This window comes from Saccopteryx bilineata, chromosome 4 (assembly GCF_036850765.1).
Source record: "Saccopteryx bilineata isolate mSacBil1 chromosome 4, mSacBil1_pri_phased_curated, whole genome shotgun sequence".
Lineage (NCBI taxonomy): Eukaryota > Metazoa > Chordata > Mammalia > Chiroptera > Emballonuridae > Saccopteryx > Saccopteryx bilineata.
In genome coordinates, this window is record NC_089493.1 from 24064757 (window position 1) to 24081197 (window position 16441).

A 16441-nucleotide genomic window follows, 5' to 3' on the forward strand; every position below is an offset into this window, starting at 1 on the left:
CCGGGGGCCAAGCCGAGGCAGCCCCAGGGAAACCAGGCCACGAGGCACTCACCACAGGAAACTGGACATCCTGGCGACAGCCTGAGGGTTACCATTTACTCTGCGGAGGGCTGACCTCGTCCTCCCCTTAGAGAAGGAGAGAAAGCCAAGCCAGTCTGTGCAGCTTCTTAACAGGATTTATTTCAGGAAGGAGGATGGGGAGGGAGGGAGGAAGAAAAGATAAGAGCAGGGCCTTTTTGACCAAACGTGCTTTTACCAAAATGTCTGCAGACATAGGCTTAGGGGACTGAGCCTTCCACAGTTGCCTGTAGCAGCGGCACCTTGTCACCTGGCATTCTGGCCTCTTGTTAAATATGGGCCCTCCCAATCCAGCCCAGCTAACATCGCTGCTCCAACAGGCCAAGCTGCAAGGAACACCTCTCTCTGCGGCTTTGACTGGTCTATTAGGACCTGCCCAGTCACCAGCTCCCAACCTACACCCTAGCTCTTCGTGGCTATCACCTTAGGACCACTGAAGTCCCTGTAGGATTTCACACATAAGTGGGATACAAAACTGAGGCTCCTGGATATAGATAAAAATGCAGTGGTTACCTGGGGGAGAGATGGGGGGAAGGTAGAAAGAGAGACAAATATAAGGTGGCAGAAAATAATTTGATGGGTGATGGGTATACAACACAATCAACAGTTCAAATGTTATAGAAATGTTTAGCTGAAACCTATGTACTCTTATTGATCAATGTCAACCTGTTAAATTTAATTTTCTAAATAAAAAAGAGACCCCTTGAGTCCCAAGTGTTATCTGCATGGCTCCCTTTAACTCCTCACACTTGCTAACACTGAGGGTACTTCTACTCCTCTCAACCAGTCCTGCCCCTGAGGTTCTGCACGGCCCTCCGGAGCCACTTTCGTTTTCTGAGATGTCCTTAGAGGGTTGCATTGTCAGAGTCCTGCAGCTGTGGCAAGAGGACCCTAGGCAGCCTATAATGCCGAGTGGCCACCTCTGATCCTGGGAGTGGGCTCCAGCTCTGAGGAAATTCACCTGACAGTCAAACAAAGCAGCATTCCCCATGGAGGATGACCGACGCATGCGGCTGCTTTAATACACAGATTTCAACATCCCCGGAAACAAAGTATCCCAAGATTCTAAATATTTGCATGTTTATTGGGCACATATTACCAGCCAGGACATCTGCACTGACAATGAGCTGGGAACATATCTGAGGGGTCCTCCACCAAATGGGCCTCTTCCTTCCAGCTGGGAAGAGAAAGGGAAGAGAAGTAGCCATGTTGCCCCAACGAAAGAAGCCAACATCTAAAATGACTCAGTATCCAAGAGTTACAAGAGAAAACACTCTTCAAAGTTGGTGCTGTCTTCCAGACACATGGTCATTGATGGGGAAAAAGTCACAGGACTTTACTGGGAAGCACCAAACCCAAATCAGTCCATGGCAGGTCCCACAGGACGGAGAGGAGGCAGGGCAAAGGTCTCCCACAGCAGCTCGCATGAGCTCTCCCTGAACCGAAGAACTGACAGCAAGAGGGATCTCCTCCCATAGCTCTGGGTCCCAGAGATGGCTCCACCCAGGCCAAGAAGGCACAGGCCAGCGGCCGGTCAATAAAGGTGTACTTTCAGGCCAAGTGCACAGGAAGAAAAGACACCAGAGTGATAGCTATCTGATAAAGAATGTGTCTGGTCTTTGTCCCTGGTTGCTGGGAGCCAATCTCTAACTCCTTGGAATTTCCCAGTGATAAGAGTATCTTGGATATTCATGCTGTGCCCTTTGGTCACACCTGAGTTTGTATTAGATGATGAAGATGGGGGTGATATCAGCCCCATCTGTCTGCGGGGAGGGGGCTGGAGGTTAAGTTCAATCACGTGGTCACTGATGCAACCAATCCTGCCTGAGTGATAACGAAACCCTGACACAAACTCTGCACACTGAAGCTCAGTGAACACGCTGCTGTGCCCCAGGGCGAAGTGTCCGGATCCCATGGAAGGGGACATGGCAGCTCTGCCCTCAGACCCTCCCAGACCTGCCACACGCCTCTCTTCACTTGGCTGGTGCTGGTTATTTTTTATAGTAATACTGTAACCACAAATGTAGTAACTTCCTGAGTTCTGTTATTCTAGCAAATTATTAAATCTGAAGGGAATGGGGGGCCCTCCAAATTCTGACCCTGAAGTCAATTGGTCAGAACTGCAGCTTGTGTCTAAAGTGAGACCCCCAAATCTGCAGCTTGTGCCTGAAGTGGGAGCAGTCTCACAGGCACCCTGACCTTAAGCCTGTGGAGTCTGCACTAACTCTGAGTGGTCAGTGTCACACTGCACTGCTGAGTGTAGTGGTCCAGGCCCATCCTACTCTGAGTGGTCAGTGTCACACTGCACTGCTGAGTGTAGTGGTCCAGGCCCATCCTACTCTGAGTGGTCAGTGTCACACTGCACTGCTGAGTGTAGTGGTCCAGGCCCATCCTACTCTGAGTGGTCAGTGTCGCACTGCACTGCTGAGTGTAGTGGTCCAGGCCCATCCTACTCTGAGTGGTCAGTGTCACACTGCACTGCTGAGTGTAGTGGTCCAGGCCCATCCTACTCTGAGTGGTCAGTGTCACACTGCACTGCTGAGTGTAGTGGTCCAGGCCCATCCTACTCTGAGTGGTCAGTGTCACACTGCACTGCTGAGTGTAGTAGTCCAGGCCCATCCTACTCTGAGTGGTCAGTGTCACACTGCACTGCTGAGTGTAGTCGTCCAGGTCCATCCTATCCTAGGCCCCGGGGAACATCTGGACTCCGCCTGCATTTTCCGGGACTCTTTGTCTCCCTTACCCTTCTACTCCCCCACCTCCACTGAATATCTAATTTCCTCCCAAATCAGGGTGTTGAGACCCAGTGCAGGTACATATGACAGCCCAAGCAGCAAGTACGATCCATGTCTACAGCGCTATGGGATTAAAAAAAAAAAAAGCATAGGCCACCATTCAGCAGCTGTGTGACTCTAGGCAAATTACTAAACCTCTCTGAGCCTTGCTTCCCATCTCTGTAAGATGATGCTAATGACTCCTCTTCCTCACAGAGCTGATGGATAATTCAATGACAGAACTTATTTACACGCATGGAAGGCACTCAATAATCAACCTACTCTTCTCCTATTTTAAAAGTGTCGTGTACCCCAAACTCTCCCAGACTCCCTAGTCTCCCTGGAGATCTGCTCAGGGTGCTCGGCTCACTGGCAACATGCTGATGTTTTACTTCTCAGGCCTGCAGGAAGCCAACCGTTAAACCAAAAGTGAAAAGCAAGTAACCATTACCTCGAATGGAAAGGACATTTATATTTACTTCAGTGGCTATAAAAGACACCATAAAATACAATTTCCAGAATGCACCCTCATGATTAGTAACAGATCTTGCAAACTATTCTCTTGGGTCCCTGGGTACATCCAATTGGTCACTAAGAACAATTAATTCTTTCAGTAAATAAAAGGGTTGTGAATTACCTCTGGTCAGTGGAAAATCTGCTTCTTATACGATGAGTAATGAGAACAGAAAATAAGACTCAAATTCGGGGGTTTTCTGCCCCATGAATGAAGTAAGATCAGAGAGACTCAAACACAATTGCTGTCTGCGAGCCAAGTTGCTCAGTGAGAGTTAGGCCCCACCGAATCTGGGGTGTGACACCTCTGGGCGGTGACAGGGCGAGGACAGGGAACTGTTCTCCAGCAGGCTCGGAGATCCGCTCCCCTCCAACAAGCTCAACTTCCTGGAAGTCAAAGGTTCCCTCTGTGGGATTCCTGGTCCATACTGACCAGGAGCAATGAACAGAGTGTGGGGACATCCAATCCAGTAGCACCTAGAGAGCACGCAGGCCCAGGACCAGGGGATGTCCCGGAAACAGGGGCAGGTGACCGTGCTGGGAGAGGGGCCGGCTGGCGGCAGGCAGTGAGGTGAAGCAGAGTCCAGACAGGTGACAAGGAGGTGTCCGGGTGGAACCCCAGCCATGCCAAGGGGTCCGGACTACAGTCTCCTGGACCGGGGGCATCGAATGATGAACCAAAGGGCTACGTCAGGAAGCTGTCGGGAGAACGAGGCAGGTGCCAGGTCACAGGGAATAAGGTGAGAACCCCGGGGAACCAAAGTCTGAGGTTTTAGCTGAGCCCCTGAGTTCCTGGCCTTGGGCTTCTAACAACTCCAACTAAGATCTAAGTATCGGAGGATGAGAGAAACCTACAAGAAGCCTGAAGTGGCCCCACAGTGGCGGGCTGGAAGAACACACAGGCAACACAATGGCACGTGGTGTCAAGGTCCACTCCTACCTAATGGCCAGTGTGGATTCACTCCCAACCTAGAATAAAAATCCCACCAACCAAAACCTTCCCTGCAACCCTGAGGGGGTTTTATTGAACACACGGCACATAAAACACCAAAGGGTCACCAGGACACAGGGAACTCATGGCCGCAGCACAGTCTGCCCAGTGGCCCAGCCACTCACTAAGGTGCAGCAGCTCTGGGCAGTGACAGGACAAGGAGAGGAACCTGCTCCCGCAGGCTCAGAGGCCGCGCTCCCCCCAATAAAACCCAACCTCCTGCACGTTACATGTGCCTTCAGTGACATTCACGGTCCATCTCGGCAAAGGAAGGGCTAACAGATGTTGGGGGACGTGGCGGGAATCAGAAAGCAGACCATATGCCATCTCCCTGGTAAGGAGAGAAGCCTACTGTGTGGGTCGGCCCGTGGGCCCAGAGACGGGCTACAGTGCAGGACAGGAACCCCAGAGGTGGAGTATAAGGCGGCGATGGACCGTGACCAAAGGGCTCCAGCCCACCATGTGGCAGAAACAGGCCAGCTGGCAGGGACATGACTAAAGAATGCGTGAAGAGACCCCTTGCCCACCATAGAGCCACTCTGAAAAAAGGAAGGGGAAAGAAAGTCCATTCAGTGTGGAGCAGGCAACAGCCAGCAAAGCAGGGCCAAGACCCAGCTGGCCAGCCTTAACGCCTTCACACGCAGAACGAGTTCATGAAGGTTGATCTGCCACAAGCTGAAGGCCTCGCCCAAAGAGATCTGGGTCCTTCTGAAGAACGAACGGGTATTCTTCTTCTTGTGCCTGCGGAGGGACAAGAAAAGGGGAGAGAACAAGAGATAAAGAGGCAAGAAACACTCAGGATCACCAGGGAGCCAACCCGCCAGCTCCCTGCCCCAATGGACGGGTCCTGTGACCGTCCACTGCCCAATCAGGGACAAGAGGAACTCAGCTGTTCCCAGGAGGACTCCTGACAAGTGGGGTCAGCAAGGGCCACTGTTTCACAGGGCCCCAGAGGCCTCGTGGAGCCACTGGGCACAATGTTTCAATGCTTCTCTTTTTCCAAAGGTATAATTAATACTTATCAAGCCAGAATCCCTCAAACTCAAATAAAAACTTTTTCCCAAACTTTTTAAAGGCAAGGGGTCACCTGGAAACCTGGTCAGGTGGCCCCAGGAGGCTGAGGCGGTTCTGGAGGCAGCCCAGCTCAGTCCCCCGGCTCCAGCACAAGGGGGGGGGAGGAAAGCTGGTGTTTGTGACGATGACCTACCCAAAACTTCGTTTCCTGAACCCTCAAAGGAAGACTAAATCATATTCAGCCCTTCCCATGTACCGTCTATTTTGCTATCATCTGATTTGATATTTGAGAGTGGGTACATGATATATGTGGTCAACTCTGTCTTCACCAACTGGCTGGCCGAAGTGACCCATTCCCCACCTTAGGTGGGTAGACTGGGTGCTGGCCCCCGTCTAGGCCTCCCCTCTCGGGGGAGAACAGTCAGCCAGAGCACAGGCCTTCCCATGAATTAGCCACCCTCAGGTGGAAGGGCCTAAAACTCTCGCTCCTCTGCCACTAGTGGGGAGGTACCCCACTTCCCTGGGGAAGTACCTTTCCCTTCCCCATCAACACCCCAGGGCAATGAGGCCTCTAAAAAGATCTGAAATCTTGAGGGAGCCTATAGCCTCTTTTTTTTCTTTTTCTTTTTTTTGTATTTTTCTGAAGTAAGAAGCGGGGGAGAGGCAGACAGACAGACTCCCACATGCACCTGACTGGGATCCACCTGGCATGCCCACCAGGGGGCAATGCTTGGCCCATCTGGGGCACTGCTCTGCTGCAATCAGAGCCATTCTAGCGCCTAAGGTGGAGGCCATGGAGCCATCCTCAGCACCTGAGCCAACTTTGCTCCAATGGAGCCTTGGCTGCGGGAGGAAAAGAGAGAGACAGAGAGGAAGAAGAAGGAGAAGGGTGGAGAAGCAGATGGGTGCTTCTCCTGTGTGCCCTGGCCAGGAATTGAACCCGGGACTTCCACACGTCAGGCCAACACTCTACCTCTGAGCCAACTGGCCAGGGCGAGTCTACAGCCTCCTGACAACACTTTTATGAGTCACAGTCACCTGTAGGGAAAAGAATATTGGCCTCGCTGTCTGGCCAGTACCGGGGAGACGGGTGGTGCCAGGACCGGACCGAGATGGGACACACATCAGGGCATCCTGATCCCAAGCCCAGGGGACACTTGGATGGGACTGAGACTTTCAGAAAACATTCCAAACTTAGTAACTGAGAGTAAGGATAACCTGAAACAGTTGACCAGGGATTCCCCAAACTACGGCCTGCAGGCCGCATGCGGCCCCCTGAGGCCATTTATCCAGCCCCCGCCGCACTTCAAAAGGGGCACCTCTTTCATTGGTGGTCAGTGAGAGGAGCACATTGACCATCTCATTAGCCAAAAGCAGGCCCATAGCTCCCATAGAAATACTGGTCAGTTTGTTGATTTAAATTTACTTGTTCTTTATTTTAAATATTGTATTTGTTCCCGTTTTGTTTTTTTACTTTAAAATAAGATATGTGCAGTGTGCATAGGGATTTGTTCATAGTTTTTTTTATAGTCTGGCCCTCCAATGGTCTGAGGGACAGTGAACTGGCCCCCTGTGTAAAAAGTTTGGGGACTCCTGCATTTGACCAAGAGGGTGAGGTCCTAGAACCCAGCATTTTACCAAATGCGGGTAGCACTCTGGACCACCCAAAGCATTGCCCGGGGGCCTCAGCCAGTTCACTGGAGCTGTTCTCCGCCCCTACCTTCCTGCAGGGAGATCGGAGATTGGGATACTGGGGACTGTGGGGGGAGCGGAGGTGAGCAGGACTCCTGGGGCAGCACAAGCTGCTGGAGGGGAGGGGAGGCCGGAGGCCACACTCACACAGCCAGCGCTCTGATGCAGCAACGCGACATGTTGAGGAAGGAGCTGGCGCTGGCGCGGGTGCCCAGGGCGGCCTCGATGCCGCGCAGCAGGTCGTTGGTCTTGAAGATGAGCAGCATCTGGCGTGGCACGTGGTTGAGGAGCTGGCTGATCTGGGGGAGGTAGTTGGCCGCATTGTCGCGGATCTCTGAGTCCTAAAGCAGCAACAGGGAGACAGAAATGGTTGGTGTGGAAAGTGGAGCCCAGGATGGCGAGTATCCAAGCTGGTGACCTGGGGGGTTGCGAGGAAGCTCCAGGAGGGAACTCCTAGCACAGCTGCCTGAAGACCACCAGAAACCCTTCCCAAAGGGAAGCTCAGCACAAGGAGCTTTGACACACCTGGATGGGACGTCTCACCCCAACTTCTCGTCAAGCACTGGACCAGCATGGAGGCACATCTGCAGCTCTGCTGTCCCAGCTCCCCACAGCCAAGGTCACCAGCACCCATCCCCCAGCCTCCAAACAGACTGGGGCAGGAAATCTATCTCCCCACCAACCATTTGGTGAGGCTGGAGCCAGCCTCTCAGCCCACGGTCCACCCCTGAGTTACTCTCCACCCTTTCCCATACCTGAGCCTTGTATGGCTCTGGGCAGAGTCCTGTCCCCAACTAGAGTCCTGAGTATGACAGTGGGGCTCTGATCCCTCTTTGGTCTCCAGAGAAACAATGACAATGACAATGTCATCGGCCAACATATACTACACATTCACCAAGTAAGCTGGACACTTTGAAAATGCTTGCGTGTATTAACTCATTTAATCCTCACAACAACCTTATCAGGCGAGGGTATTATCCCTTTGAGAGTGGGCAACTGAGATACTGAGAAGTTAAGTAACTTGCCCAAGGTTGACAGCTAGGAACTGGTGAGTCCGGATTCAAACTCAGGCGGTCCCGCTCCGAAGCCCAGGCCCTCACCACCCAACTACACTGCCTCTCACCTCACGCAGACTGTGTGAGCTAAGCAACTCCTCTCACCTTTCCCGAGCCAGTACCCTCACCTAAAAACTGGAACTGCTCATACCCTCTGTGCCACCCTCCCAGTGATACCGAGAGGGCCATCAGAGATAAGGCATGGGGAGGTGGTGCTCGGTGCCAACCGAAGTCACGAGGGGCCCAGTAGTGCTGCCAAAGGCTTCGCCGCCTGGCCGCTTTCTGCAGCAGAAGCAGAACTCTCTGCCCTCCCAGGGACACATGGACACTGCTGATAACTGAGTCGCTGTGAAACTTGAAATGTCCCTCAGGCAGGAGCTATCAGACTGGAACATCTCAACACGGAGCCAGACACCAAGAGGCTGTCTGCCTGCCCGCTGCCTCCCATCACAGCTGCAGGTCACCCAGCTGGAGGGCTGAGGCCTCATCAAAGCCCCGCTCACCATGGGGACCCCCTCTCAGCAAGGCAGGGCCTGGCCTGGCGACAGCCCCTCTTGGGCCAACAGAAAGCACCTGCGTCCACCCAGACTACCCAGTGGGAGCGTCACAGCCTTCAAGCTCAGACACATCCTGACGGTGGGTGTCTGCAGTAGGCCCCGTTGGGTGTCTGCACTAATCCGACAGCCATCTCCCATTTTCCTTTGTCAAAAGAACCCCATTTCTGTTCATTGGATACCCTGGGACCCTGCTCTCCGGGGAGGCAGAGCTCCTCCCTAGCCCCAGATCACTGACGGATCTCAGCCAATACCGGCTCTGAGCTCAATGTCCCTGCCAAATGATTGGTTTAGGCATAGACAATGTGACATCATTCTGGCCAATGAGACACAAGGAGGAGTCTTTGCGGGGATTTCTAGGAAAGGTTTGCTTGCTCTTAAGAAACAATATATGAGAGGAAAAAGCCCTCACTCCCACCTCAGACACCACAGAACAAAGATGTAAAGGTTTCATCTTGGAATCAAGAGAAGAAAACAACAAGAATCGCAGAGGAGTCGGCCCAAAGGCCTGAGGGTGTTGATCTGCTGACAGGCTTGTTATGGAGAGAGCAGATTCCTAACTCTTTAAGCCACTTTTAGTTGGGAAAACATCCTCCTTGATACAATATTAGAGGTTTCCTAATTTGAAGTAAGACTAGGACTCGGAAAACTGAGCCCTTAACATCTCTGGCCTAGACCAAGTTTATCCTCTGCTTGGGTTTTTGTCCAGAGTAAATGGAGTCCACGTCTCCAGCACGTATACAAACCCTTCTCTACCAGCCCCAGCCCCAGAACTGCAGAGACCTTATACAGAGAGGTAGCAGACAGGATGCCTGTCCTCCAGGCACTCACCAACTCCTCAGAAGTTCATATAGCTATACAGAGAGGGCTCCCTGGGTTGGGGCTATGGACTGAATTGCCCCCCCCAATACCTAAGTTGAAGTTCTAACCCCAATGTGACTACTTACTGAGACAGAGCCTTTAAGGGGGTAATTAAAGTTAAGTGAATTCACAAGAGGGCCCCTAATTTGACAGGACTGATGTCCTCACATGAAGAGGAAGAGATGCCCTGGCTGGTTGGCTCAGCGGTAGAGCGTTGGCCTAGCGTGCGGAGGACCCGGGTTCGATTCCCGGCCAGGGTACACAGGAGAAGCGCCCATTTGCTTCTCCACCCCTCCGCCACGCTTTCCTCTCTGTCTCTCTCTTCCCCTCCAGCAGCCAGGGCTTCATTGGAGCAAAGATGGCCCGGGCGCTGGGGATGGCTCTGTGGCCTCTGCCTCAGGCGCTAGAGTGGCTCTGGTTGCAACATGGCGACGCCCAGGATGGGCAGAGCATCGCCCCCTGGTGGGCAGAGAATCGCCCCTGGTGGGCGTGCCGGGTGGATCCCAGTCGGGCACATGTGGGAGTCTGTCTGACTGTCTCTCCCTGTCTCTCCAGCTTCAGAAAAATGAAAAAAGAAAAAAAAAAAAAAAAAAAAGAGGAAGAGATAGCAGGAGTGTATACACACAAAAGAAGGGTCCTGTGAGAACACAATGAAAAGGCAGCCATCTGCCAGCCAGGAAGACAGCTCTCACCAGAAACCAACCCAATGGTGCCTTGATATTGGACTTCAAGCCTCCAGAACTACGAGAAAGTAAATCTCTGTTGTTAAGACACCCAGTTGATGACATTCTACTCTGTCAACCCAAGCAGACTACTACCGTAGCACTTATACTGGGTCTTTAGGAATGAATAAAAATGCAAAAATAAAATTCACATTTAGTTAATAAAAACAGATATTTATTAAGTATCTGCTTATGCCATTTGATCTTGTCCATGCATATGGTTTTAAATGCCACCTATATGCTGAGGCCTCCCAAATTTATATCTCAAGCTTGAACCTCTTCTTTGAGCTCCAGGTTTAACTGCCCATGACACCTCTATCTGAATGTTCAATAGAACTACTGATACCCCCACCCCAATATGTCCTTCCCAAAGTCTTACCATATCAAGAAGTGGCACCACCCTCCCCTGTCCTGTCATTCACCCCAAAGAGCTATGATCCAACTTTTCATCCTCTCTCCAAGCCAACAGAACAGCCTCTTGGTCTTTAGTCCAAAATGCATCTTGTCTCCATCTGCTTCTCTCCACCTCCATTGCCATTAGTGCAGTCTGAGTCCCAGCACCTCTCCACGTGGAATTCTGCCCCAGCCTCTTCACTGATCACCTACTGCTCATCTTGCTCCACTCCACAGAAATACTTAAAATAGCAAGTCTGAGGATGTCCTCCTGCTAAAAACCTGTTGAAGGCTTTGCTTTGTACTAAGAATTCATTTGAACTTTTCCCCATGGCTCATGGGCTCTGAGTGATGCTCCTCTGCCCGGTGCTCCAAATTCTTCCCATTCCGCCACCACCTCGCCACACTCCAGATCACACTGACGCTCCTTTCCCCCGGCCTCACACACCGTGTCCCCTCTGCCTGCAATGCCTTCTCCAAGCTCTTCCTGTGGCTGGTACCTTCCTTGTCCTGCAGGCCTCAGCTTACATATCAACTCCTCAGAGATCGCTTCTCTGAGTACTCAATTCACAGCACGCCCATCACAAGCTTGTCTCCTCCCTGATCCCCACAACCTGCAATTACTCCATTTACCTGTTTGTTCTCTTGTTTACTGTCTGCCTCCCTCAATCACAGCACAAATTACAAAGAAGGACTGTTTCTGTTCATCACTGGGTTCTCAGCACCACATCCAGGGTCCAGCAAACACAAGTGTCTGTTCAGGGAATGAACCTCAGGACCTACGACAGGCACTTGCCATGCACTGTCAGTACAGCAGAAATGACCACCCCTATCCAACAAAGGAGGGGGACTGTCTCCCTTCTGAGATGACAAGCTTTAAAGCTGTGTGGGCCTAGGGCAGCTGGTGGTCATCTTTGCCACCAAGCTTGCTGGGGAACAATGTCAACTTGGAGGAAAGCAGAATGAAGAGATGGCAACAGGTGGCCTCTTTGGTGATATCGTTTGACACTCTGGGTCCAGCCATTCCTAAAGCCACCTACCACAAGGCAGCTTACAGGCGAACCCCCTGAGGCTCAAAGAGGTGACAAGAACTATCCAAGGCCATGCCACCAGGAAGAGTAGGTGCTGGAAATAGAACCCAGGTCTTCTAACTGCACAAGCAGGGCCCTGGCCCTTGTGAGCCCAGCCCATTCCCGTATGGATACGGGCAAGTCTGCATGAGTCTGGCAAACTGACAGGCTGGGAAGACAGAATCCATTCCATGATGGATTGAGAAGCGGGGAGGGAGGGAACTCTGAGCTAAGCAGAATGAGCCGCCGCGTAAGTCCCTGTGGTGGGACAGAGGTGAAAACAGGTACAGGGAGGAGATGTGGGACTGCTGTCTAGATCCAATGAAAAAATGAACTACAAGGAGATCAAAAAGCTGTTTCACTAAAACCCCCCAGGACAATGAGACAAGCAGCACCACATGAAAACTGAGACTCTCCATGCATTATCAGTAAAGCAGGGAGGGTACCCAGAGGAACCACACAGTGGGAGACAGTACCCAGGAGAAGGCAGCAGAAGTGGGACCTGGCAATTCCCAGATGTCCTGGGGGGAACGTGGAAGCCTGAAATCTTCTGGGAGCAGGTTGGAGTGAAAGCCACGGACGGCTGGTCACGTGGTTAACGTGGCCCGTTTGTACTCTGGGCTGATGAGGCTGCTACGTGGATGGCCCTCCTGCCATCCAGGGATCCTGCTTCTCCCCTCCTCCTCCTCATCCAGTGCACCTCCATCTGTGCCCACCATGCCACCCCCAACAGCCCACCAGGCAGGACCTCAGACCCTGGACAGGAAGGGGTCCCAGGCCACCCCTGGTTCTGCTCCTTGCATTCAGAGAGGGCAGGCCGGGAGGTGAGGGGCACCCACCTCAGTGGCAGTGACCGGAGCCTGGCTGATGCCCCTGGTGACCGAGTCCCACGAGCGCGCAGTCAGCATGCAGGCAAACAAGGGGTAGAGACGGCCGGCTCCCAGGCGCTGGCTGTACTTCTCCACCCGCTTCATGTCGGTCCAGATCAGCGACTGCCAGAGGTGGCAGTAGTCCAGGCGGAACTCCTCCGTGAGCACCTGTGGCAGGAGCGGCCGGGTCGGGACCTGAGCCTCCCTCCCTACAGCAGACCTAGGCCCTGGCTGGAGTGACCACTGTGAACGGGGATGGACGAAGACCATGGCCCCTGCATGTCTGCTCCCCTCTCCCAATGTTCAGCCATCCCTGAAGGTCCAAGTTCAAAGCTACTATTTGGCCAGTCTTGGTCCTAATTGGCAGAAATTACCAAGTGCCCACCGAAATCACATTCCCCGCCTCCCTCCCAGTTGGACGTGGCAGTCGGGCCCTCTGCCTGAGCTCTGATTGATAGAATATGGCAGAAGCTCCACCTCCAGACCTGGCCCATGCACCTCCTCCACGCCCTTACCCCCTTGGCTGCAGATGGCAAGACCAGCCCAAGGGGGGCCTGGGAGGCAGAGCCCCAGTCAGCCCCTGCCTTCGGCCTCCTCCACCACCCAGACTGGCACACGAGCAAGCATTAGTGGCCATCACTTGTTTGGGGCTATGTGTGACAGCAGTTGGCCCACCTTAAACTAACGTGCCCAACAGCACGGAGCCTTGCGAAGGGGACCAGATTCGGGGATGTGGAATTAGGGCCCTGAAGGGAGGAGTAGGAGACCACAGGGAAAACCTCCCCAAGGACCCTCTGACTCCTAGAATCAAACCAGGCCCTGGGTCCCAGGACTGGCCCTGAACTTTCCAGCTTCCCGGCAGAACTCATGGCTCATCTGAACCAGCTCTGCATCCCCAGTCCAGAGGACAGAGTCCCTAGCGGTTCCCAGCCCCCTTTCCTGCTACACCTCACCTTGTCACTGGGGCTGAATGACCCTCCCTATCGTGTCCCCTCTCATCTGAGTGCAGCTCACACGCAGGGTCTGGGCGGGCCTGGGCTTCCCTAGGCAGCAAGGCTGACAAAGCACTTTCACACAGCTGGGCACATGCCCGTGTTCCCCTCACAGCGGCCTGTAAAGAAGGCACTACAAACCTCGCCTTGCCAGGGAGGAAGCTGAGGCTCAGGAAACATAGGAATATGACTGGGACTTGCACAAAAGGACAGCTCCAGGGCTAGGGCAGGGCCTCTCCAGAGACCTCAGCCAACTGCCTCCCGTTCCTTCGCCCACAGGGAAATTCAGCGGGCTCTAAGTCCAGGCAGGACCAGACCCTGGGGCTGGCTGGGTAGGCCAGGCCTCTCCTACCTGGTAGAGCCCATGGTCCAGCAGGACAATCTCCACCCTTCCCGTGTCCGGACGCTTGTGCACCAGCACATTGCCCGGGTGGGGGTCGCAGTGCACGAAGCCGTTGACAAAGATCATCTCACTGTACATCTTGCCCAGGAGACGCGAGATCTGAAAGAACAGAGAGGAGGGTGAGAGTTGATCCTCGTTAACACCTGTCTCCGAGAGGTCTACGCCGGTCCTGCAATCTGGTCACTTTCAAGAGGAAGGCCTGAGGGGCCGAGTGGGTCTGAGCAGTGCTGGGGAAAGGGACGGCTTCAGATTGCGGAGTTCCTAAGGTGAAGCTAGAAGCTGAGTTTTCATCCAGTTCTTTTCGATTGTAGCTGCACATCAGAATCTCCTGGGACCCAGGAATGTGGGGGTTGGTGCCCAGGTGTCAGTATTTTCTTTTAAATTCCCATGGTGATTTTAATACTCGGCAGAGTAGAAGGACCACTGCTTCCGGTTTCTCTGATGGCGGTAATACCCACCTCCCACACCCACCCCTCCACTTTCCGCCGTTTCCCTTCCCTCTTTCTCTTATCAATCCCTTTTCATTTCTTTCCCCAAAGTTGAATGTGGGCTGGGAAGCTTGGCTGGCAGAGTCAGTCCCCCTGCCCCTCCCCCAAAGAGTAAGGCTAGGGGAATGAGGGCCAGGAATAGGTGACCACCAGCTCCAGGCCAGCCGCAGGAGGACCCAGAGTCACAGCCCCTCTCCCCTCTCCCTGCAGGCCCCTTTCCCTACACCCTCCCCGTCGGAGCCCAATGCTAATCTGATTTATGATGTCTGCACAGAAGAAATGACACTGGAAAGGCCGTTTAAATCATTCTGTCACTGCTGCTTTCCCTGCCGAGGCGGTCTTCTTATCTCTACTCCCTTTTTATTAAAGCTAAAAGCCTCTTCCCAGCTAGGAAACAGCTGCTGAATAGAGCCAGACCCGGGCCCACAGATGGTCTGCCACTGGGTTTCCAGGGGACAAAGATGCTCAATGCAGAAAGCTGACACCCAGGACACACTGTCCTTGGCATCTGTCTTAGCCTCAGCTGGACCCCATGGTCACTAACAAACATATCCCAGCCAGAGGAGAAGAGCTGGCTCACTGGGTGGGGATTAGGGTCTTAGGATGAATACTCAACTACTTTTCCCTGGCCTACAAAGTTTTCCACAACCAAGTCCAACCTCTCTCCCTGGTCTCACCTTGCACACTGACACTCCAGCCACAATTTCTTTCTTTCTCTTCTCCAGTGATCCTCATGCCTTCCTACCTCAGGGCCTTTGCATGTGATATTCCGTCTGCCAGGAGTATTCTTCTCATCTCCCTTTCATCTGGTTTACTCCTCTCTTTCTTCCCATCCCAACTCAGCATCACTTTCCTGGGGAAACATTCTCTGACTCCCTAGCCTAGATGAGGTCCTCGTGTCATACAATCTCAGAAAATGTTGTACTTTACTTTCATGGCATGAACACACTATTTATGACTTTTTCTTTTTAAGGAAGTGAAAGAGAGAGAGGGAGAGAGAGGCAGAGACAGACAGGAAGAGAGAGAGTGAGGGTGGGGAGAGACGAGAAGCATCAACTCAATTGCATCACTTTAGTTGTTTATTGATTGCTTCTCATATGTGCCTTGACTGGGAGGCTCCAGCCGAGCCAGTGACCCCTTGCTCAAGCCAGCGACCTTGGGCTTCAAGCCAGCGATGTTTGGGCTCAAGCCAGAGACCATGGTGGGGTCATGTCTATGATCCCACACTCAAGCCAGCGACCCGCACTCAAGCTGGTAAACCTGCACTCAAGCCAGATGAACCCACACTCAAGCCAGTGACCTCAGGGTTTCAAACCTGCGTCCTCAGTGTCCCAGGTTGACATTCTATCCACCAAGCTACTACCTGGTCAGACTTATGTCATTATTTGATTACTGACCATCTAACCCACTATCATAAGCTCCAAACATGGCAGGGACTGGCTCTATTTTGTTAAACAGCTTTATTGAAGTAGAATTTACGTACCATATACTAGCTCTATTACTAGCTCTATTATTCATCTACTTGCCTATAACAGGTCAAACGTGAGTTTAGGACTCTGCCTTAACTCTGCCTTTTTCATTTAATAAAAGAGACCTTCTTTTTTAAATTTATTCACTGATGAGAGAGAGAGAGAGAGAGAAACATTGATCTGTTCCTGTATGTGTCCTGACTAGGGATCAAACCTACAACCTTGGTTTACTGGGATGATGCCCTAAACCAACCGAGCTACCCAGCCAGGGTGTAATTGACAACTTTGTCTCTCTGGTGGTTTTTTTATGTTTTTGGTTTTTCATGGTTTTCTTTCCAGATGCTGTGGTTCCTGCTTCTGATGCTCATCCCATTAATCTCCTCTGAATCCCAATCGATTATAATTGGGCCCAAAATAAATCAAGAATAACCCTACGTTAGTAACCACAGCTGCCATTCTTACTTACTAAAAGCCCTAAAAGTAGGTACAATTATGATCCCCAT

General features: G+C 52.5%; 1 protein-coding gene across 5 annotated transcripts in view; it reads right to left on the reverse strand.

The window, feature by feature from the left end:
- Positions 1-3259: 3259 nt before the first annotated feature.
- Positions 3260-16441, reverse strand: part of ADCK1 (aarF domain containing kinase 1) — a 122473-nt gene continuing 109291 nt past the window's right edge. For 2 of the 5 annotated variants that reach the window (XM_066276302.1, XM_066276301.1), the window contains exons 7-10: positions 13931-14080; positions 12557-12754; positions 7210-7403; positions 3263-5097 (exon numbers count right to left, since the gene is read on the reverse strand). In XM_066276302.1, coding sequence (XP_066132399.1) covers positions 4926-5097; positions 7210-7403; positions 12557-12754; positions 13931-14080 — 714 coding nt within the window. In that variant the 3' untranslated portion in view covers positions 3263-4925. Of the gene's footprint in view, positions 5098-7209; positions 7404-12556; positions 12755-13930; positions 14081-16441 lie in introns of all 5 variants that reach the window. The other 3 variants (XM_066276300.1, XM_066276298.1, XM_066276299.1) reach the window with 3 other exon arrangements.